The following is a 23,327-nucleotide window of genomic DNA, read 5'->3' as shown; positions in this document are numbered from 1 at the left end:
GACAAAAATAGCTCAGAGTTTTTTTAAATAAACTTAGTTTAGAGGGGGTAAGTATCTTTCCCTCTTCTGAGATTCTGTCTTAGATCCCGATTTAAGATCAGATTGCTTCAGTTCTAAGCAATGAGGCAATCTGGGTAGAGGTCTGGAACAGGAAGGGGGCACTTACAATGTTGGGGGTTCATTGCAGGCCACCGAAAGTCCAGCGAGAGGTAGAGGAGCAGTTATGTAGAGAGATTTTGGATAGGTGCAAAAGTAACAGTCTTCTTGTGGTAGGCGATTTTAACTTCCCGTATATTCACTGGGCTCACTTAGTGCCAGGGTTTTGGTTGGGTCAGCGTTTCTCAGGTGTATCCAGGAAGGCTTCTTTATGCAATATGTAGATAGTCCAACGAGGGAATGGACAGTACTGGACCTGGTTTTGGGGAATGAGCCTGGACAGGTGGTTGAAATATCAGTAGAGGAACATTTTGGGTGCAGTGCCCACAATTCTGCGATGATGTAGAGATGCTAGCGTTGGACTAGGGTGGGCACAGTAAGAAGTCTGACAACACCAGGTTCCCCTAATGAAGGAGCTGCGCTCTGAAAGCTAGTGATTTGAAACAAACCTGTTGGAGTTTAACCTGGTGTTGTAAGACTTCTTACTCTGACTACAATTCTGTGCGTTTCAGGGTACTTTTCAATAGGGTTGATCCTCGGGTTAAGGTGCAAAACTGGGGAAAGGCAAATTATGATAACATTAGTCAGGAATTGAAGAATTTGGATTGCGTGCGGCTGTTGGAGGGTAAATCAACATCGGACATGTGGAAGTCCTTCAAGCGACAGTTGATTAGGATTCAGGAAGTCACGTTCCTGAGCGAACAAAGAATAAGGATAGGATGTTTAGGGAGCCTTGCATTACGAGTGATATTTTGAACTCGTCAAAAAGAAAAAGAAGGCTTTGTGCGGTCTAGAATGGTAGGGACAGTCGAAACCCTTGAGGAATAAAAAGAAAGTAGGAAGGTGCTCAAGTGGGAAATTAGGAAGGTTAGGAGTGGTCATGAAAAATTCTTGGCAAGTAGGATGAAGGTGAATCCCAAATCTTTTCATTCATATATAAAAATCAATAGGGTGGCCAGGGAAAGATTTGGTCCACTTAAGGGCGGTGGGGGAATCTACATGTTGCGGAAGAGGAATTGGGCGAGGTACAAAATGGGTACTTTGTATCAATGTTCACGAAAGAAAAGGGCTTTGTGGAAGATGATTATTGGGTAGGGTGTGTGGATAGTCTGGGTCATTTTGACATCAAAATGGAGGAGGTATTGGGTGTTTTAAAAGACATTAAGGTAGATAGGTTTCCTGGGCCGAATGGAATTTACCCTAGAATACTGATGGAGGCAAGGGATGAAATTGGTGGGATCTTGACTGACATCGTTGTCCCTTCATTGGCTACAAGTGAGATCCCAGAGGACTGTAGAATAGCAAATGTGGTGCCGCTGTTTAAGAACGGTAACAGGGATAATGCAGGAAACTATAGGGTGGTGGGCCTTACGTTAGTAGTAGTTAAATGATTGGAGAGAATTCTCAGGGACGGGATTTATACCCATTTGGAAACAAATCGTCTCATCGGCAACAAACATCATGGTTTTGTAAAGGGGGGTGGTGCCTCACTAACTTGATCAATAATTTTTGAGGAGGTGACAAAGATGATTGATGAGGGGAGGGTGGTGAATATTATTTACATGGACTTCAGTAAAGCCTTTGACAAGGTGTCTCATGGTAGATTGGTACAAAAGGCGACGTCACACAGAGTGCATACAGACCTGGATCAGTCACAGAAGGCAAAGTGTAGCAGTAGAAGAGTGTTTTCCTGAATGGAAGGTTGTGACTAGAGGTGTTCCACAGGGAGCAGTGCTGGGGGCTATGTTATTTGTAGTATACATTAATAATTTGGAGGAAAATGCAGGTGGTCTGATTAGCATGTTCACAGATGACAGAGTGGCAAATAGTGTTGAGAATTGTCAGAGGATGCAGCAGAACATAGATAGGTTGGAGACGCGGGCAGAGAAATGGCAAATGGGGTTTAACCAGGAAAAAATTGAGGTCATGCATTTTGGGAGGTCGAACATAAAGGGGAAATGTACAGTAAATAGCAAACCTCTTAGGAATATAGACAGTCAGAGGTATCTGGGCATACAGGTCCACAGAACGTTGGAAGTGGCAAAACAAGTGGACAAGGTAGTCAAGAAAGCATACGGAATGCTTGCCTTCATTGGACGGGTCATCGAGGATAAAAACTGACAAGTCATGCTACAGTTGTATCGAACCTCGGTGAGGCCGCACTTGGAATATTGAGCACAATTCTGGTCGCCACACTACTGACAGATGTGGGGGCTTTGGACAGTGTGCGAAGGAGGTTTACCAGGATGCTGCCTGGTCTGCAGGGTGTTAGCTATGCAGATAAACATAGAACATAGAACATACAGTGCAGCAGGAGGCCATTCGGCCCATCGAATGCGCACCGACCCACTTAAGCCCTCACTTCCACCCTATCCCCGTAACCCAATAACCCCTCCTAACCTTTTTGGACACTAAGGGCAATTTAGCCTGGCCAATCCACCTAATCTGCACGTCTTTGGACTGTGGGAGGAAATCAGAGCATCCGGAGGAAACACACGCAGAGACGGGGAGGACGTGCACACTCCGCACAGACTGTCACCCAGCGTGGAATCGAACCTGGGATCCTGGCGCTGTGAATCCACAGTGCTGTCCACCTGTGCTGCCGTGCTGCCCAAAGGATTAGCTGAATAGACTTGTACGGTTTTCAGTAGAACGACAGAGGTTGAGGGGCGACATGATAGAGGTCTACAAGATTCTGAGGGGCACCGATAGAGTGGATGGGCAGGGACTCTTTCCCAGGGTAGAGGGATCAGTCACCAGAGGGTGACTAGCTTTAAGGTCCCTGGCGAAAAGTTAAGGGGAGATGTGCGAGGCAGGTTTTTTATGCAGAGGGTGGTGAGTGCCTGGAACGCGCTGCCAGGGAGGTTGTGGAAGCAAATACCTTAATGGTATTCAAAGGACATCTAGACAAATAATGAATAGGATGGGTATGGGTGGGTACGGTACGAGGAAGTGCTCAGAATTTTGGCCAACCGTGTTATCATAACCGGTACAGGCATGGAGGGCCGAATGGCCTGCTTCTGTGCTGTGATGTTCTTTGTTCTTTGTAAACCACACTACTTGCCGCCAGTACTTTAAAAAAATGTTGATTTGCGTTGATAATTAAAGGCAGACGACTTACGTGGAGCATTAAAACCTTCATGGACCTATTGGGTCGAAAGCAATGTGTGTTCAGGATTATTGGTAAAATATGTAATTCGCTGTAACCTATCATTTCAGACAATATTAGCGTACTGATAAAAAGGTAGTGAATCATGTTGGTGAAATAGACCTTTTTGCACTCTACTTTTCATCGAGGTTATTAAATTCGAGTTTGCAGGGTCCGACAATGTGTTGTAGATTATCATGCTAATATGCTATATTTCGAAAGTAGTTTTACGCCATTTTCGCGACATTGTGAAAAAGCTTTGGGAGAGCAACACTCTGGAAGTCACCAGAAGAATCCATTGAGGAAACTACGAACATTTAAAGCTCACCGATTACCTCTTTGATGTTATGAAGGGATAAGGGCAGTCCAATCGCTTATGCTGGGATTTCAAATTGCAATCCGTGGAGGGAGATTGTCCAAATGCATTCAAGTATCAATGCCTCGAGGTCAATTTTGGAGCCGACCTTGTAACTAACTCAATTATGTAGCTTGTGGAATATATCGCCTGCCGGCTTCCATTCCCAGTCAACAGATGCTAGTTTCAGACACGACGATGTAGTATCATGGGTCCTTTTATTTTTCACAATTTCTTTGCATGAACAACACTTGACAGTTGCAGGACAACAATGATCCATTAATTCCATAACAGAGATTCTCAAAGGGAAATAGTTTCAGTAATTCAACCGGCAGGGACGGATTTAACAGAGATGGCCATTAACTTCACTCTGCCTCATTGTTGTCAAATCTTTACATTTTAACATCGGACCTGAGACATAGGCGGTGTGTAGGGCTTCAAACACAGTAAATCACTCTGCTGATTCGGGAAATAGACGAACTGAATAATGATGCGTTTGAGAGTTCTGAATAATCTCTCCAGCTCCAGTATAATTTAAAGATTATTTCAGTGTGGGTCTCTAAATAAAGGCATTGGTAGAATTGTCCAGTCCATAGCAACAACTTGTGGAGTTGTGGGCTTCAGGACTATTTCTGTCCCGTTTACACTTGATGCCAATCAGCAAAATGATGTTTAAAAGAAATATAGAGGAAGTGGAACCGAAAATGACAATTAAATAAAGATTTATATCAGAGACATATTCAGGATTTGTCACGAAGTTACTACTTTCGGATAAAATTTCAGTAACATTGTCCAAGATTGAAAAGCAGATTGCAGCCTTGCTGGAGAGCTCGGCTGTCCATTATGCTTCACCAAGGTCACAAGGCTCTGGGTGGTAGCATCCTACCCCAAAATTCCTCGGGCAGTTCTGATTTCTCCAGAGTTAAGCCCCACGATGAACAAACTGGGAGCAGTGGCTTTCAGCACCTGATAGAGGAGCCGTGCGTTCTGACCAGAATCAGCATCAGTTGCGATTATCTTGGTGCCCAAGTACCCCTGGCCCGCTGACTGAGGCACAACCTCCACTCCTGCTGATCCGCTCTGTGCTGAAGGTGGAACAATTACTGGGGCGTTGTCATTCTGATCCAGGATGATCACATTCAATGTTGCGCTGCTGCTCAGAGGGGGAACGCCGGCGTCTCGGGCTTTGGCTTGAATCTGGAAGTGTTTCACTTGCTCGTAATCAAAGGAACGCAGCGCGTAAAAGGTCCCATTCATCGAATTAAGATTGAGGTAATTTGACAATGGAAAATCTTGCAGAAGGTTGTCTGTGAAAAAGTAAGTGACGTAGGAATTCTGACCCTGGCCAGGATCGAAAGCAGTCACTGACGAAAATAGAAGCACCGGGAGCATTGTTCTCCATCACATACACTGTGTACATGGGTCGAGCAAACCTTGGGGCGTTATCGTTTATATCAGATACAGTAACCTGAATGGTTTTATTTGTTGATAATGGAGGGGAGGCCGAGTTCCTGGCTAAAATAGCTATGTTGTACAGAGGGGTGGTTTCATGGTCCAACATGTCACTGGTTGTCAATTTGTTATGACCTCTCGAAGACGATTGAAATTTAAAGGGAATGACCTTCGGGATCTCGCAGTGCACCTGTACATTTTTCCCAGAATCTCGATATATTTCATCAATCAGAGCTGTCACATTTCCGGGAACAGCATTTTCAGGGACCATGATACTATTCCGTCAGTACTACCCCAGGGGCATTATCGTTTACATCTATTACCTTAACCAGAACTTTAGAAAGTCCTGCAATTGCCGCTGAACCATTGTCGGCAACTTGAACATCAAGTGAATAATTGCCACCTTCCTCTTAATCAATTACTCCATGAACACGAATCTCTCCTGTTCGAGGGTCCAAACTAAACAGTTCCTGTATTTTCGGTGAAACACAGTTACTGAAAGAATAAATTACCTCCCCGTTGGAACCTTCGTCTGAATCAGTGGCATGGACTGAAACCACCAAGGAACCTCTGGGTGAGTTTTTGTATCAGGCTAATCTTATCGGCCTTGCCATCGAACGCAGGCGCATTGACATTGCTGTCCAGCACAGTGATGAGAATCCGAGCGGTCCCAGACCTGGGAGGATTCCCTCCGTCAGTGGCCGTCAGCATCAGCTGAAAGGATGACTGACGTTCGCAGTCCAACGGTTTCTCCAAAAACAACTCGATAATTTTACTTTCTCCAAAAACAACTCGACAATTTTAGTACCGTCTTCGTAGTCTCCACCTTTAGACCGAAGTGCTCATTGGGGCTGATATTGTAAACACTGACTGCATTTGTCCCCGAGTCTGAATCGAGAGCGCTCTCAAGCTGAAATCGAGAACCGGGTTCAATTAATTTCTGCCATTTGTAAGAGAATGACACTCTCCGGGTATCTCGGCGAATTTCATTTATAGCAAGAATCTCCACTTCACCGCTGTACATTTCCAAAGGTTCTTCCACGACAATCTCGAAAGAAAGGACACAAGCTGGCATCTGCCCTATCTATCCTCTCGTTTGCAAATAAAATGCCGGTTTCTGAATTCACCTCCAAACCGTTAGTCTATTCAGGTCAAGCGCTGCCCGATCGCATAATCCACACAATACCTCAATATCAGAATGCCGAGCGAATTCACAGAGACCTTTGCACAAAATGAACGCAGGCAACTATTGTCGTTCTGTTCCTGTTCTGGTTCTGTGCCGGACGAGGAGCAATAGATATCTGCATGTATTTGAGACCCTCTTTCGTCCGCAGCGACACAGAGACTCCCTCCCTATCATTACACCAGTTTTTCTTAAAGCTGCACAGCTCCTGATGTGAGGAGCGCCAATCACTATTATTATGTTAACAGTGTACAACTATAATACGCACAACCCGGAATAAATTTTATTCAGGGACCATTCTTTTTAAAGGTCATCACTACTCCTTTCAAATGCAAATAAATTATAATGTCAAGTCTTTCCATTGATTTCCTTTGCATCTAATCAGCGCCAAAATAATTTAAATATTTGTCACGGCAGCATCATAAGCACTTTTCCACTTATCACCAAATTATACCGTTTTGCAAAGGAAAATATTCCATATCCATACTGTATTAATGTAGTCGTCTCTGGATTACTTCGTACCTATCACGAACTTTCGTAAAGGATTTTGGAAATGCAATCAGTGTCCCCTATCCAAATGCAGAAATTGAACAATCTTTAGAATCTCAACTTATTTAGTTTAATCACACTATTTTATGGTTATTTTGAAAACAGTTATCTATTGAGCAATAAAATGGATGTTTTTGAAAATAGGCATCGATGAGAGATGTGAAATATGTAATTCAATTTCGGATACTCTATGTATAGCTATCTTATAGCTGCAGTTAACGTCATCGAAACATAACATAGAAAATAGTAGCAGGAGGAGACCAGTCGGTCATTTATTCTGATCATGGCTGATCATCCAACTCAATAGCCTCATCCCGCTTTCTCCCCATATCCTTTAATCCCCTTCACCCTAAGTGCTATATATAACTGCTAGTTGAACATGTGCAATATTTTGGCCTCAACTACTTCCTGTTGTAACAAATTCCACAGGCCGACCACTGTCGGTGTATACATTTCTTGTCATCGCTGTCCTACCGTGCACCCTCAGACTGTGACACCTGATTGTGGACACACCCACCATCCTTCCTGCATCTACCTTGTCTAATTCTGTTAAATGTTATAGGTTTCTATGAGACCACCAACCCCTCTCCCCAACATTCTTCGAAGATTCAGTAAATACAATCCTAACTGATTCAATCTTTCGTCCTACATCATTCCCGCCATCCCAGGGATCATTCTAGGATACATTCGCTGCACTCCTTCAAGATCAAGAACATCGTTCCTCAGATCAGGAGACCAAAACTGCACACAATATTTCAAGTGTGGTCTCACGAAGACCCTGCATAATTGCAGCAAGATATCCCTGCTCCTGTAGGCGAATCCTCTGGCTATGAAAGCCAACATCCATTTGCCTTCTTTAACCCCTGCTGTACCTGGTTGCTTACCTTCAGTGATTGTTGTACGACGACACACAGGCACAGGTCTCGTTGCCCGTCCCCCTCGCTTAATTTATGGGCATTCAGATCATAGTTTGCCTTCTCGTTTTTGCTACCAAAGTGGATAACCTCTCATTTCTCAAAATTATACTTCATCTGCCATTCATTTGACTGCTCTCTCAACTTGTCCCGATAACAGTGAAGGATCTCTGCATGCTCCTCACAGTTCACCCTCGCGCCAAACTTAGTATCAGCTAAAAATTTAGAGCTATTACATGTTGTTCCCTCATCTAAATCATTGCTATATATTGTGAAGCGCTGGGGCCCTAGCACTGATCCCTGCGGTACCCCACGAGTCACTGCCTGCCAATACAAGAAACAGCCATTAAATCCTATTCTTTGTTTCCAGTCTGACAAACACTTTTCTATCTATCTCAATGCACTAACCGTTATCCCATGTGCTTTACTTTTGCACACTAATCTCGCATGTCAAAAGCCTGCTGAAGGTCCAAGTACACCACAATCACTGGTTCCCCTCGTCAACTTTACGAGTTACCTCTCAGAAGAATTCCAGTAGGTTTGTCAATCACGACTTCTGCTTAATAAATTCATGCTGGCTCTGTCCAAACCTACCATTATTTTCAAGTTCTTTGCTATAAAATCTTTGAGAATGGATTCTGTAATTGTATCACTAGTGACGTCAGGCTTACTGGTCTTTAGTGCCCTGTTTTCTCTTGACCTCCCATTTAAATTAGTGGAGTTTCATTATCTACCCTCCAATCTGCAGGAATATTCTGGGTTCTCTCGAATCCTGAAAGATGGCCACCAATGCATCGACTATCTCTCGAGCCACTTCCTTAAGTACTCCAGTTCGGAGATTACCAGGCACTGGGTGTTTATCAGCGTTCAATGCCATCAATTACTCCGACAACATCTCTCTAGTAATAGTGATATCCTTCAGTTCCTCCTCTCACTGAACCCTGTGTTCCCCAACAGTTCTTGTACCTGATTTGTGCCATTTGTGAAGACAGAACCAGAGCATGTGTTTAGTTGTTCAGTCAATTCTCTGTTCCCTATTATACATTCCCTTGTTTCTGACTGTATAGGAACTACATTGGTCTTCACCAATCTAATTCTCATCACGAACCTATTGAAACTTTTACGGTCAGTTTTTATGTTCCCTGCGAGTTTCGTCTTGGACTCTAATTTCCCCTTCTTAATCGATCCCTTGGTCCTTCTTTGCTGAATTCTAATCTGCTCCTAATCCTCAGACCTGTACTTTTTCTTGGTCAATTTGTATGCTTCTTCTTTAGATCAAATACTATCTCTAATTTCCCTCGTTAGCCAAGATTTAGCCACCTTTCCCATTTTACGTTTGTGCAAAAGACAGGAATAAACAATTGTTGCAGTTCGCCCATGTGCTCCACTGCCACCTCTTTAAGTAACATTTCCCAATCTACCATAAACAACTTGAACTCATACAATGGTAGTTTCCTTTATTAGGATTCAGGGCCCTAGTCTCAGAGTCAACTACTTCACACTCCATCTTGATGAAAAATTCTATCATATTATGCTTGCTCACTTGCAAGGGGTCTCGCAAAATTAGATTGCCAATGATTCCGGTCTCATTGCACAGTATCCAGGATTGCCTGCTCTCTCGTTGTTTGCTCAAGGTATAGGTCCAGAAAAGCATCCCGTATACACTCCAGGAATTCCTCCTTTATAGTATTGCGGCTAATTTGATTTGCGCAATATATGTGCAGATTAAATTCACCCATAATTACAGATGTTCCTTTAACGCATATGTCTCTAACCTTATCGCGATTATAAACAGGAGGGGGTTTAGAATACTGAAGTCCAAGAAAAAATTCAATATCTGGAATAAGTGGCAATGGATATGCAAAAAAGTATATTTAAAAGGGTGCATAAATCATCGCTCTGAACATTTGAAAAATATTATTTCTTAATCAATCTTCAAATCCTAACCTAAGCAACCAATGCATTTTATCTAGGCGTTATGCTCGGATATTCTATTGAGAATGAGGTGCCATAAATTATTACGGAAGACGAAATTCCTGGGTCCAAATCTGTTGTTTTAGGTAATCAAAAAAAAGAAAAATATTAACTTACATTAAACCGGCAAAGAACTCCAAATTAATGGAAAGTAATTTTAGCGAAAGTTAACAACTTATTTCATCCAGAACAGCAGAATCGGTTTTATTGTTAGGTAAGTGGATCTTGAAACTGGAGGTGGGAGTCCCAGTGAAATTTCAAGCTTCATTCACCCTCCGGGAAAATCAACCCGGCTTCACGATCATTTTACTATTACGGCTCTCATTTCTACTGAGAATCTTGATATTATTCGCTGTGATTAAAACGCCTGTGGCCTCTGTTACTTGGATGGTTTGATTAAAATCACGCTCTGCATTTGTGAATTTTGTTTTCTCTGATACTGCCTTCTCCATGAATTTTGAACGTTCAGCTTCTATAATTACTCATCAATTTCACAACTTGCATAATGCAAGTCTAGGGGCCAGCCCGTCTAGCACTAATCAGCAAACATTATCTACCCTGGGACAAAGTTCATATATTGACTACTCAAATTGAGACACCGCGTCATTTATCCCGAATACGTTAGCACCACCACAAACGGCATAATCAGGTGAATGTCCCACCAACTGTCAAGAACAAGTACAGCTAAGTTACAAGTTATGAGTGTGCGTTCTGATCAGTGGATTGCAAACATTTTCATAATCTCTGAGCCGTACTATTCTACTTCAGCTCCATTAGCCTGGTCTTGGGCCAACCCATGCTGGGCAGTGAATCGCGGGTTTGACAGGAGAAGTTCAAACCCTCAGCTTTGTTCTGACAAAAATACCTGGGAATGGTGTTGTTTTTTTCAACTTCCTTTGGAGGGCGTAAGTATGTTCCCCTTTTCTGAGGTTCAGACTTAGGCCCCAATTTAGAATAAGATCTGGACCAAACAACTTCCCAGCAGTACATATAAAAAAGTATGCTGATTGGGTTTGACAACTAAAGATGGGATAAGACTGGTTTGGAACATCAAAACTTTGATTGACCTACTTGGCCTAAAGCAATGTTTTTGAGTTGAAGATTATGAGTAAATTATGTAATTCTCTGTAACCTATGATTGCAGACAATATTAGCGTACTTATAGAAATGGTGTGAATCATGTTGGTCAAATTGTCTTTTTAGACGCTTACTTCTTATCTATATTATTATATTCGAGGGTCCGACAATATGTTAAAGGCTATCACTAATATGCTATATTTTGAAAGAGGTTTTACACCAATCTCGTGTCATTCTGAAATAACTTCGGTACCGCATCAATGTGGACGTCAGCATAAGAATCCATTGGCCAAACTATGGAATTTTAAGGCTCACCCTTTTCGATGTTATGACGGGATAAGGGCCAGCCAAACGCTTATGCTGGTATTTCAAATTGTAAAGGGAAAGTATCCAAATGCATTCAAGTATCAATGCCCGATGTCAATTTTGGAACGGATCTTACTACAAACGTAATTGTGCAGCTCGTGGAATAACTCGCCTGTCGACTTCCCTCCCCAGTTAACACATGCCAGTTTCACACGCGTGTTGCTGTATCATGGTGCCTTTTATTTTTCACCATATCATTGGATGGAAGACACTTGGCAGCTGAAAGACAAGAACGACCCTTTCTTTCCATAATAGCGATCCTGGAAGGGAAAGAGTTTCAGTAATTCAACCAGCAGAGACGGATTAAACAGAGATGACCATTATTTCCACCCTGCCTCAATGTTGTCAAGTCTTTACATTTTAACATTGGCCCTGAGACATGGGTGGTGTGTATGGCTTCAAAAACAGAAAATCGCTCTTTGCTGGTTCGGGAGACAGACAAACTGAATAATGATGCGTTTCGGGGATGTGAGTAATCTCTCCAGCCCCAGTATAATTTAAAGACTATTTCAGTGTTGGTCTCTGATTAAAGGCATTATTCGAATCTTCCAGTCAAAAGCATCAGCTTGGGGAGTTGTAGTCTTCAGGAGTATTTCTGTTCTGTTTACACCTGATGCCAATCAGCAAAATAATGGTTACAAGAAATATAAAGGAAGTTGAACCTAAAATGTCAATTAAATAAAGATTTATATCAGAGACATATTCAGGATTTGTCACGAAGTTACTACTTTCGGAGGACATGTCAGTAGCATTGCCCAAGATTGAAAAGTGGATTGTGGCCGTGCTGGGGAGACTCAGCTGTCCATTATCCTTCACCAAGATCACAAGGCTCTGGGTGGTAGAATCCTGCTCCAAACGTCATCGGGCTGTTCTGATTTCTCCAGAGTTAAGCCCCACGATGAATAAAGTGGGATCAGTGGCATTCAACACTTGATAGAGGAGACGTGCGTTTTGACCAGAATCAGCATCAGTTGCGATTATCCTGGTGACTGAGTACCCCTGGTCCGCTGACTGAGGCACAACCTCCACCCTTGCTGATCCGCTCTGTGCTGAAGGTGACTCTTTTTTTTTGGAGCGTTGTCACTCTGATCCGTAATGATCACATTCAATGTTGCGCTGCTACTCAGAGGGGGAAAGCCAGCGTCTCGGGCTTGGACTTGAATCTGGAAGTTTGTCACTCGGTCGTCGTCAAAAGAGCGCAGCGCGGACAAGATCTTCGTCTGGATCATTGGCATGGACTGAAACCACAAGGTACCTCTGGGTGAGTTTTCTATCAGGCTGAACTTGTAGGCCTTGCTATCGAACGCTGCCGCCTTGTCATTGCTGTCCAGCACAGTGATGAGAATCCAAGCGGCCCCAGATCTGGGAGGACTCCCTCAGTCAGTGGCCGTCAGCATCAGCTGAAAGGATGACTGCCGTTCGCGGTCCAACGGTTTCTCCAATAACAACTCGACAATTTTAGTACCGTCTTCTGCAGTCTTCACTTTTAGGCCAAAGTGCTTATTGGAGCTGATATTATAAACAGAGACTGCATTTGTCCCCATGTCTGGATCGAGAGCGCTCTCTAACGGAATCGAGAGTCGGGCGCCATGGATGGATTCGACCATTTGTAAGAGAATGACACTCTCCGGGAAACTGGGTGAATTATCATTTATATCAAGAATCTCCACTTCACGCGGTACATCTCCAAAGGTTCTTTCACGACAATCTCGAAAGAAAGAAGACAAGCTGGCATCTGCTCACACAGCTGTTTCCTATATATCCTTTCGTTCACAAATAAAATGCTGGTTTCTAAATTCACCTCCAAACATTGCTTTTTATCAGCAGGAGCCAGTCGGAATTTTCGAGCTGACAGCCTCCGAATGTTCAATCCAAAATCTTCGGCCACATGCGCCAGGCTCTATTTCTTCCCGAATAGAATAGTGAATCTTTCCGAAAACCAGATCCGATACAAGAAGAAGAAAAATAATATCCAAAGGTCTGAATTTTAAGGCGTTGGTTATCCGTGACTCTGCCATTGTCGGTTATATTTGGAGACGCGCAAAAATAAATGGCAATCTATTCAGGTCAAGCGCTGCCTGATCGCATAATCCACAAAATACCTCAATATCAGAATGCCGAGCGAATTGAGAGACCTTTGCACAAAATGAACGCAGGCAACGATCGGTTTTCTGTTCCTGTTCTGGTTCCGTGTCGGAGAAGGAGTAATAGATCTCTGCTTGCGTTTGAGATCTTCATTGGTCCGCGGCGACACAGCAAGTCCCTCCCTATCATTACACCAGTTTTTCTTAAAGCGACACACTTCCTGATGTGAAGGCCTACAATCACGGATCGTATTAATAGTGCACAACCATAATACGCGTACACCGGCATAGATTTCCTCCTAGCAGCCTTTCTCTTTAAAGATCATCACTACTCCTTTCAAATGCAATTAAATTATCATCTGGAATCTTTCCATTCATTTCCTTTGCATAGAATCTGCCACAAAACAATTTCAGCAGTTGTCAGGTCAGGATCATACGTATTTTCCACCTATCACCAGGCGATCTTGTTTTGCGATGGAGAAGCTTCCATACCCATATCTTTTGACAAAAGGTCATCTGGACTCGAAACATTAGCTCTTTTCTCTCCCTACAGATGCTGCCAGACCTGCTGAGATTTCGCAGCATTTTCTCTTTGGTTTTCTTCCGTACCTATAAATGTATTGATGCCCGTCTTCTCCCATTCACTTTGAATCTTTGAGGAGTTGTTCGACTGTTTTCGTGAAGTGCTTTGAAATGCTGCCAATGTCGCCTTTCCGGATGCAGAAATTGAACATTCTTTTGAATCTAAACTTGACTATTTTTCATCACAGCATTTCAAGGTTAGTTAGAAAACAGTATCTTCTGACCAAACAGACATTACAAGATACATGAATTATGTCATTCAATTTCGGTTTCTCTGGCTAGCTTCTAACTTCAGCTAACCTTACCAGAATTAAAAACAGGTGGGAAACTAGAAAACTGAATTACTAGAAACAATTAAATCATTGAAATAAATTGCGACGGATATGCGAAAAATATATAAAAGGGTACACGAATCATCGCTATTGCTGGGCAAGTCAGTTGTGGAATCATGAATATTTGAAAAATATGTTTTCTTAATCAATCCTAAAACTGCTCAACTGAGCAACCAATACATTCTATCTCGGACTTCGGCTCGGACTTTCTAATTTATTGATCAGAATGCATTTTGTCCTCAGCGAAATATAATTTTCGATGTTGGTGGACGCGTGATTGGCACATATTTGCCACAATACCCTTCTCGTTATTTTGATTATCGTGTTAATCGAACTGTATTAGGGTCGGACCCTACAGAGAAACGTTCTGAATGTGTTCAGTATTTAGTAACTATGGCGGCCGACCACAATTTGTTGATTCTGGGCATGTTCATGCCAGATCACAGCCCATGAGAATTATACACTAACATTAAGAAGGGAGCAAAGCACATAATCATAACGAGAAGGAGATACGGAAAATGATAAATGAAATGCAATTCCAGCGTCAAAAACTGTGGTTTTAGATTTTTTTAAAGAAAAATATTAACGTACAATAAACCGGCAAAGAATTATAAACTAATAAGAAGTCATTTTAACAAGAGTTAGCAACTTACTTCATCCAAACCAGCAGGAACGGTTCATTGTTGGGTAAATGGACCTTGAAACTGGAACTGGCATTGCCAATGAGATTTCACTCACCCCACGGGTAAATCAACCTGGCGTCACCATCACCATACTGTTACTTGACGAAATCATTTCTGCCCATAACCTTGAAACAATTTGCTGTGATGCAAATGTCTGTCGCCCTCTGTTTCTTGGGTTGTTTGAGTAAAATCATCCTCAACTTTTGTAAATATTGTTTTCTCCCATTGTACCTTTCTCCATACATTGTGAACTGTCAGCTTCTGTAATTAATTATCAGATTCACAGTTTGCATATTGCCAGACTAGGGATCAGCCCGTCTAGCACCAATCAGCAAATGTTCTGTACCCTAGAACAATGTTCTGTTATTGACTACGCAAATGGAGACATCACGTAATGTAACATGAATGGGATAACATGACCACAAAGGTAATAATCAGCCGAATGTCCAACGAACTATCAAGCACAAACACAGCTAAGTTGCATGTTATGAATCGTGCGTTCTGACCTTGGTAGTGAAAACATTTTCATAATCTTTGAGCCTTAGCTATTGTGCTTCAGCGCCATTAGTGTGGTTTTGGTCCAATTGATTTTACATTTCAGCGAATCACGGTAGACAAAGCAAAACTTCAAACCTTCAGCTTTGTTCTGTCAAAAATACCTCAGAGTTTTGTTATTTTGTTTAACTGAGTTTAGAGGGGGTAAGTCCCTTTCTCTTTTCTGAGGTTCAATCTTAGACTTCGATTTACGATCAGGTTAATGTCAGTTCCGAACACAGAGGCAATCTGGGTCGAGCTCAGGAACATGGAGGGGGAAATCACAATGTTGGGGGTTATTACAGGCCCCCCAACTGCCAGTGAGAGATAGCGGACCAGATAGGTAGTGAGATTTTGGATAGGTGCAAAAGTAACAGGGCTGTTGTGGTTGGGGAATTTAACTTCCCCTACGTTGACTGGGACTCACTTGGTGCTAGGGGCTTGAATGAGGCAGAGTTTGTACTGTGTAGCCAGGAAGGCCTCTTGATGCAGTATATAGATAGTCCAACGAGGGAAGGGGCAGTACTGGACCTCGCAATGGGCAATGAGCTTCGAAAGGTGGTTCAAGTGTCAGGAGGGGAAAGATTTGGGAGTAGTGGCCACAATCCCGCACGTTTAAGCGTACTTTTGGATAGGGATGAGCGTAACACTCGGGTTAAGGTGCTAAACTGGGGAAAGGCGTATTACGATAACATTAGACAGGAATTGAATAATTTGGATTGGTTGCGGCTGTTGATGGGTAAACAGCATCGGAATGTGGGAGCCTTTCAAGTGACAATTGATCAGGATTCAGGAAGTCACTTTCCTGAGAGAACGAAGGCTAAGTTTAGGGAGCCTTGGATAACGAGGAATATTGTGAACCTCGTCAAAAAGATGAAGGAGGCTTTTGTACGGTCTAGAAGTGTGGTGACAGTGGAAACTTTGAGGAGTATAAATAAAGTAGGAAGGTACTTAAGCAGACAATTAGGAGGGGTAGGGGGATCATGAAGAGTCCTTAAGGCAGATACGTCTTCTGGGCTGCATGGGACTTACCACAGAATACAGATGGCAGCAAGGGAGGAAATTGTTGGGGCCTTAACTGACATCTTTGCATCCGCATTGGCTGCAGGTGAGATCCCAGAGGACTGGAGAATATGTAGTGTGGTACCGCTGTTTAACAATGAAGCAGGGACAATCCTGGAAACTATAGGCTAGTGAGCCTCACATTGGTAGTACATAAATATTGAAGATAATACTCAGGGGCAGGATTTATACCATTTGGAAACAAATGGACTCATCAGCGATAGACAGCATAGTTTTGGGAAGGGGAGGTCGTGCCTCATTAACTTGATCGGGTCCTTTGAGGAGGAGACAAAGATGATTGATGAGGGGAGGTCGGTGGATGTTGTTTTCATGGGCTTCAGTAAAGCCTTTCACAAGGTGCCTCATGGCAGACTGGTACAAAAGGTGTAGTCACACGGGATCAGAGGTAAGATGGCAAGATGGACAAAGTACTGGGTCATTCACAGAAGCCAGAGAGTAACTGTAGAAGGGTGATTGTTTTCTGAATGGAAGTTTGTGACTAGCGATGTTCCAAAGGAATCTGTGCTGGGGCCTCTGTTGTTTGTAGTATACATAAACGATTTGGAGGAAAATGTAGCTGCTCTGAATAGTAGGATCGCCGATGACACCAAGTTTGGTGTAGTAGCATATGGTGTTGACGATTGTCTAAGGATACAGCAGGACATAGATAGGTTGGAGACTTAGGTAGAGAAGTGGCAAATGGAGTTTAATCCGGACAAATGTGAGGTAATGCAATTTGGTAGGTCTACCATATGGGGGAAATATACAGTAAATCACAAAGCTCTTAGGGATGCAGAAAGTCAGACAGATCTGGGCATACAGGTCCACAGACCTTTTGAAGTGGCAACACAAGTGGAGAAGTTAGTCAAAAAAGCGTACGGAATGCCTGCCTTCATTGGACAGCGCATCGAGGAGAATAACTGGCAAGTCATGCTACAGCTGGAGAGAACCTTGGTCAGGCCGCACTTGGAATATTGCGCACAGTTCTGGTGGCCACATTACTAGAAGGACGCAGAGGCTTTGGAGAGGGTGCAGAGGTTTATTAGGATATTGCCTGATCTAGAGAGTGTTAGCTCTGCGGAGAAGCTGAATAGACCCGGACTGTTGTCTCTTGAACAAGGAGGTTGAGAGGCGCCCTGATAGAGGTCTACAACATTATGAGGTGCATAGATAGAGTTGATGGGCAGGCGTTCTTTCCCAGGGTGGAGGTGTCAGTCACTAGGGTCACAGGTTTAAGGTCCGTGGGGCAAATGTTAGTAGAATGTGCGAGGCAGGTTTTTTACGCAGACGGTGGTGAGTGCCTGAAACGTGCTGCCAGGGAGATTGTGGAAGCAGGTACATTAACGGTATTCAAATGGCATCTCGAAAATACATGCATAGGATGGGTATAGAGGGAAACGGCACTAGGAAGCGCTAAGGGTTTTGGCCAAAGGTGTATCATGGCCGGTACAGCCGTGGAGGGCTGAAGGGCCTGTTCTTGTGCTGATTTGTTCTTTGTTCTTTGTCAACCGAACTTCTTCCCAGCAGTACATATAAAAAGTATCCTGATTGGGTTTGATAACCATAGGTGGGAGAAGACTGGTGTGGAATATCAAAACCTTCATTGACCTACTGGGCCGAAAGCAATGTTTCTGTGTTGAAGATTCTTTGTAAATTCTGTAATTCCCTGTAACCTATGATTTCAGACAGTATTAGTGAACTTCTAGAAATGGTGTGAATCACATAAGTGGAATAGACCTTTTTTCCACTCTTGTTACTTATCGAGGTTGTTACATTCGCGTTTACAGGGTCCCACGATTTGTTGTAGTTTATCACACTAATAAGCTATATCTTGGAAGTATTTTTACTCCATTTCGGGTATATTGTGGAAAAACTTCGGGACAGCATCTACGTGGAAGGCAAGAGAAGAATCCATTGGGCAAGGTACGAAAATGTAATGCTCACCCATTACCCTTCTCGATGTTATGAGGGGATAAGGGCCTTCCAATCGCGTATGCTCGTACTTCAAATTGCAAAGCGTAAAGGGAAACTATCCAAATGCATTCAGGCATAAATGCCCCGAGGTCACCTTTGGAGCCGACCTTACAGCAAACACAAATGTGTAGCTTGTGGAATAACTCGCCTGCCGGCTTCCTTTCCCAGTTAACAGATGCCAGTTTCAGACACGTCGATGTGGTATCATGGAGCCTTTAATTTTTCATAATTTCTTTGGATGAACAACAATTGGCAGTTTCATGACATGATCGATCATTTCATTCTATAAGAGAGATCCACGGAAGGAAAGAGTTTCAATATTTCAACCGACAGAGACTGATTTACCAGAGATGGTCATTAATTTCACCTCGCCATAATGTTGTCATTTTGTTTTTGAATTTAACATTGGTCCTGAGTCATAGGCGGTGTGTAGGGCTTCAAAAACAGAAAATCGCTCTTAGCTGATTCGGGAGACAGACAAACCGAATAATGATGCGTTTCAGGGATGTGAATAATCTCTCCGGCCCCAGTATAATTTAAAGATTCTTTCAGTGTAGGTGTCAGATTAAAGGCATTATTAGAATCGTCCAGTCCATGGCAACAACTTGGGGAGTTGTAGACTTCAGGAGTATTTCTGTCCTGTTTACACTTGATGCCAATCAGCAAAATGATGATTATAAGAAATATAAAGGAAGTTGAACCCAAAATGACAATTAAATAAAGATTTATATCAGAGACATATTCAGGATTTGTAACTAAGTTGCTACTTTCGGAGAATATTTCAGTAACATTGCCCAAGATTGAAAAGTGGATTGTGGCCGTGCTGGAGAGACTCGGCTGTCCATTATCCTTCACCAAGATCACAAGGCTCTGGGTCGTAGAATCCTGCTCCAAAATTCCTCGGGCTGTTCTGATTTCTCCAGAGTGATGCCCCACGATGAGCAAACTGGGCTCTGTGGCTTTCAGCACCTGATAGAGGAGCCGTGCGTTCTGACCAGAATCAGCATCAGTTGCGATTATCTTGGTGACCAAGTACCCCTGGCCTGCTGACTGAGGCACAACCTCCACTCCTGCTGATCCGCTCTGTGCGGAAGGTGAAACAATTACTGGAGCGTTGTCATTCTGATCCAGGATGATCACATTCAATGTTGCGCTGCTGCTCAGAGGGGGAACGCCAGCGTCTCGGGCTCGGACTTGAATCTGGAAGTTTTTCACTCGCTCGTAGTCAAAGGAGCGCAGCGCGTAAATGGTCCCGTTCATCGAATTAAGATTCAGATAATTTGACAATGGTAACTCTTGAATCAGATTTTCTGTGAAAGAGTAAGTGATGTAGGAATTCTGACCCTGGTCAGGATCAAAAGCAGTCACTGCGAAAATAGAAGCACCGGGAGCGTTGTTCTCCGTCACATACACTGTGTCCATGGGTCGAGCAAACCTTGGGGCGTTATCGTTTATATCAGATACAGTAATCTGAATGGTTTTATTTGTTGAGCGCGGCGGAGACCCCGAGTCCCTGGCTACGATATCTATGTTGTACAGAGGAGTGGTTTCACGGTCCAACATGTCATTGGTTATCAATTTGTAATGACCACTCGAAGATGACTGAAGTTTAAAGGGAACGTTCTTCGGGATCTCGCAGTGCACTTGTCCGTTTATTCCAGAATCTCGATCGATTACATCAATCAGAGCTGTCACAGTCCCGGGAACAGCATCTTCACGGACGATGCCAGCAACGGACGTCAGTAATATCCCAGGGGCGTTATCATTGACATCAATAACCTTAACCAGAACTTTAGAACGTCCTGCAATTGCCGGTGAACCATTGTCGACAGCATGAATATCAAGTGAAAAATTGTCATCTTCCTCATAATCAATTATACCCTGAACACGAATCTCTCCTGTTCGAGCATCCAAACTAAACAATTCCTGCATTTTCTGTGAAACACGGTTACTGAAAAAATAAGTTACCTCCCCGTTCGAACCTTCGTCTGGATCAGTGGCATGGACTGAAACCACCAAGGAACCTCTTGGAGAGTTTTCAGTCAGGCTGACCTTGTAGATCTTGCTATCGAAAGCAGGTACATTGTCGTTGCTGTCCAGCACAGTGATGAGAATCCGAGCAGTCCCAGATCTGGGAGGACTCCCTCCGTCAGTGGCCGTCAGCATCAGCTGAAAGGACGACTGCCGTTCGCGGTCCAACGGTTTCTCCAATAACAATTCGACTATTTTAGTACCGTCTTCTGCAGTCTCCACTTTCAGACCGAAGTGCTCATTGGGGCTGATATTGTAAACACTGACTGCATTTGTCCCCATGTCTGGATCGAGAGCGCTCTCTAGCGGAAATCGAGAGACTGGCGCCATGGTTTCGGCCATTTGTAAGAGAATGAAACTCTCCGGGAAACTGGGTGAATTATCATTTATATCAACAATCTCCACTTCGCCGCGGTACATCTCCAAAGGTTCTTCCACAACAATCTGGAAAGAAAGGACACAAGCTGGCATCTGTCCACACAGCTGTTCCCTATCTATCCTTTCGCTCGCAAATAAAATGCCGGTTTCTAAATTCACCTCCAAACATTGCCTTTGACCAGCAGGAACCAGTCGGAATTTTCGAGCTGACAGCCTCCGAATGTTCAATCCCAAATCTTCGGCGACATCCCCAATAAATGCGCCAGACTCCATTTCTTCGCGAATAGAATAGTGAATCTTTCCGAAAACCAAGTCCGATACAAAAAGAAGGAAAATAACACCCAATGGTCTGAATTTTAAGGCGTTGGTTATCCGTGGCTCTGCCATTGCGGTTATATTTGGAGAGGCGCAAAAATAAACCGGTAGTTTATTCAGGGCAAGCGCTGCCCGATCGCATAATCCACAAAATACCTTAATATCAGAATACCGAGCGAATTCACAGAGACCTTTCCACAGAATGAATGCAGGCACCGATTGTCTTTCTGTTCCTGTTCTGGTTCTGTGCCGGAGGAGGAGCAATAGATCTCTGCTTGTATTTGAGATCCTCATTGGTCCGCAGCGACACAGCGAGTCAGCCCCTTGCATTACACTAGTTTTTCTTAAAGCTGCACAGCTCCTGATGCGAGGAACTCCAATCAGGATGATTATTTTAACAGTGTACAACCATAATACGCATAATCCGGTATTCATTTCATTCGGGGAACTTTCTTTTTAAAGTTCATCAATACTCCGTTCAGATGCAATCAAATTATAATGTCAAGTCTTTCCATTTATTTCATTTGCATGTAATCCGTGACAAAACAATTTGTCACGGCAGCATCAAGAAGCATTGTCCCACTTGTCACCAGATGATAACGTTTTGCAAAGAAACAAAATCCATATCTACATTGTATTAATGACAGTCTTCCCATAATTACTTCCAACCTATCATGGGTTTTCTAAATGCTTTCGTAAAGAACTTTGAAATGCTATTAGTGTCCCCGATCCAAATGCAGAAATTGACCAATCTTTTGAATCTCAGCATGTTTTGCTAACATCATTTTATGCTTATTTTGAAAACAGTTAACTTCTGAACAATAAAATTGTTGTTTTTGGAAATAGGCATCGACAAGAGATGTAAAGTATGTAATTCAATTTCGGATACACCATGTGCAGGTAATCTATAGCTGCAGTTAACCTCATAGAGGCACAACACTGAAAAAAGGAGCAGGAGGAGGCCATTCGGCCATTTATTCAGATCGTGGTTGGTCATCCAACTCAATAGTCTAATCCCACTCCCCAGCCCCCCCCCCCCCCCAATACCATTTAATCCCCTCCCCTAAGTGCTATATCTAACTGCTTCTTTAACATATGCAATATGTTGGCCTCAACAACTTTCTGTGATAACAAATTCCACAGGCCGACCACTCTCTGGGTAAATACATTTCTTCTCATCTCTGGCCTATATGGCCTATCGCGAATCCTCAACTCTGACCCCTGATTTTGGACGCACCCACCATCCTTGCTGCATCTACCTAGTCTAATTCTGTTAAATGTTTCAGGTTTCTATGAGATCCACCCACCCCCCACATTCTTCTCAGCTTCAGAAAATACAATCCTTACTGATTCAACCTCTCCTAATACATCAGCACCGCCATCCCAGGAATCATTCCGGGGTACATTCGCTGCACTCCTTGTAGAGAAAGAACATCCTTCCTCAGATCAGGAGACCACAATTGCACACAATATTTCTGGTGTGATCTCGCGAAGACCCTGCATAACTGCAGCAAGGTATCCCTGCTCCTGTACTCGAATCCTCTCGCTGTGAAAGCCAACATCCATTTGCCTTCTTTAACACCTGCTGTACGTGCATGCTTACCTTCAGCGATTGTTGTACGACGACACACAGGTGTCGTTCATGTCTCCATCTCTTAATGTATTGGTTTTCAGGTGATAGTCTGTCCTCTCCTTTTTGCTACCAAAATGTATAACCTCGCATTCCTCCAAATTATTCTTCACCTACCATTCATTTGACTGCTCACTCAACTTGTCCAAATAACACTGTAGGATCTCTGCATCCTCCTCACAGCTCACCCTCCAACCAATCTTGGTATCAGCTACAAATTTAGAGATATTACATGTTGTTCCCTCTTCTAAATCATTGATTTTATTGTGAATAGCTGAGGTCATAGCGCCGATTCCTGTGGTACCCCATTAGTCACTGCCTGCCAATACAAGAAACACCCGTTAATTTTTATTCTGTGTGTCCTGTCTGCCAACCACTTTTCTATCCATCTCAATACACGAACCTTTAACCCATGTGCTTTAAATTTGCACACTAATCTCGCATGCGGGACATTGTCAAACGCCTTCTGAAAGTCCAAATATACCTCATCCACTGGTCCCCCCCTCGTCAACTTTACTAGTTATATCATTGAAGAATTCCAGGAGATT

General features: G+C 43.2%; 1 protein-coding gene and 1 pseudogene across 1 annotated transcript; both read right to left on the bottom strand.

The window, feature by feature from the left end:
* Positions 1 to 3,877: 3,877 nt before the first annotated feature.
* On the bottom strand, positions 3,878 to 18,558 carry LOC140427408 (protocadherin-10-like; annotated as a pseudogene).
* A 64-nt stretch (positions 18,559 to 18,622) lies between these two features.
* On the bottom strand, positions 18,623 to 22,132 carry LOC140427189 (protocadherin-10-like). The gene has a single exon (XM_072512774.1). The coding sequence runs from the start codon at positions 21,582 to 21,584 to the stop codon at positions 18,825 to 18,827; it is 2,760 nt and encodes a 919-aa protein (XP_072368875.1). The 5' UTR covers positions 21,585 to 22,132; the 3' UTR covers positions 18,623 to 18,824.
* Between the last annotated feature and the right edge of the window lie 1,195 nt (positions 22,133 to 23,327).

The sequence above is a fragment of the Scyliorhinus torazame genome, chromosome 7 (genome assembly GCF_047496885.1).
Source record: "Scyliorhinus torazame isolate Kashiwa2021f chromosome 7, sScyTor2.1, whole genome shotgun sequence".
Lineage (NCBI taxonomy): Eukaryota > Metazoa > Chordata > Chondrichthyes > Carcharhiniformes > Scyliorhinidae > Scyliorhinus > Scyliorhinus torazame.
This window is presented reverse-complemented; position numbering and strand designations above follow the sequence as displayed.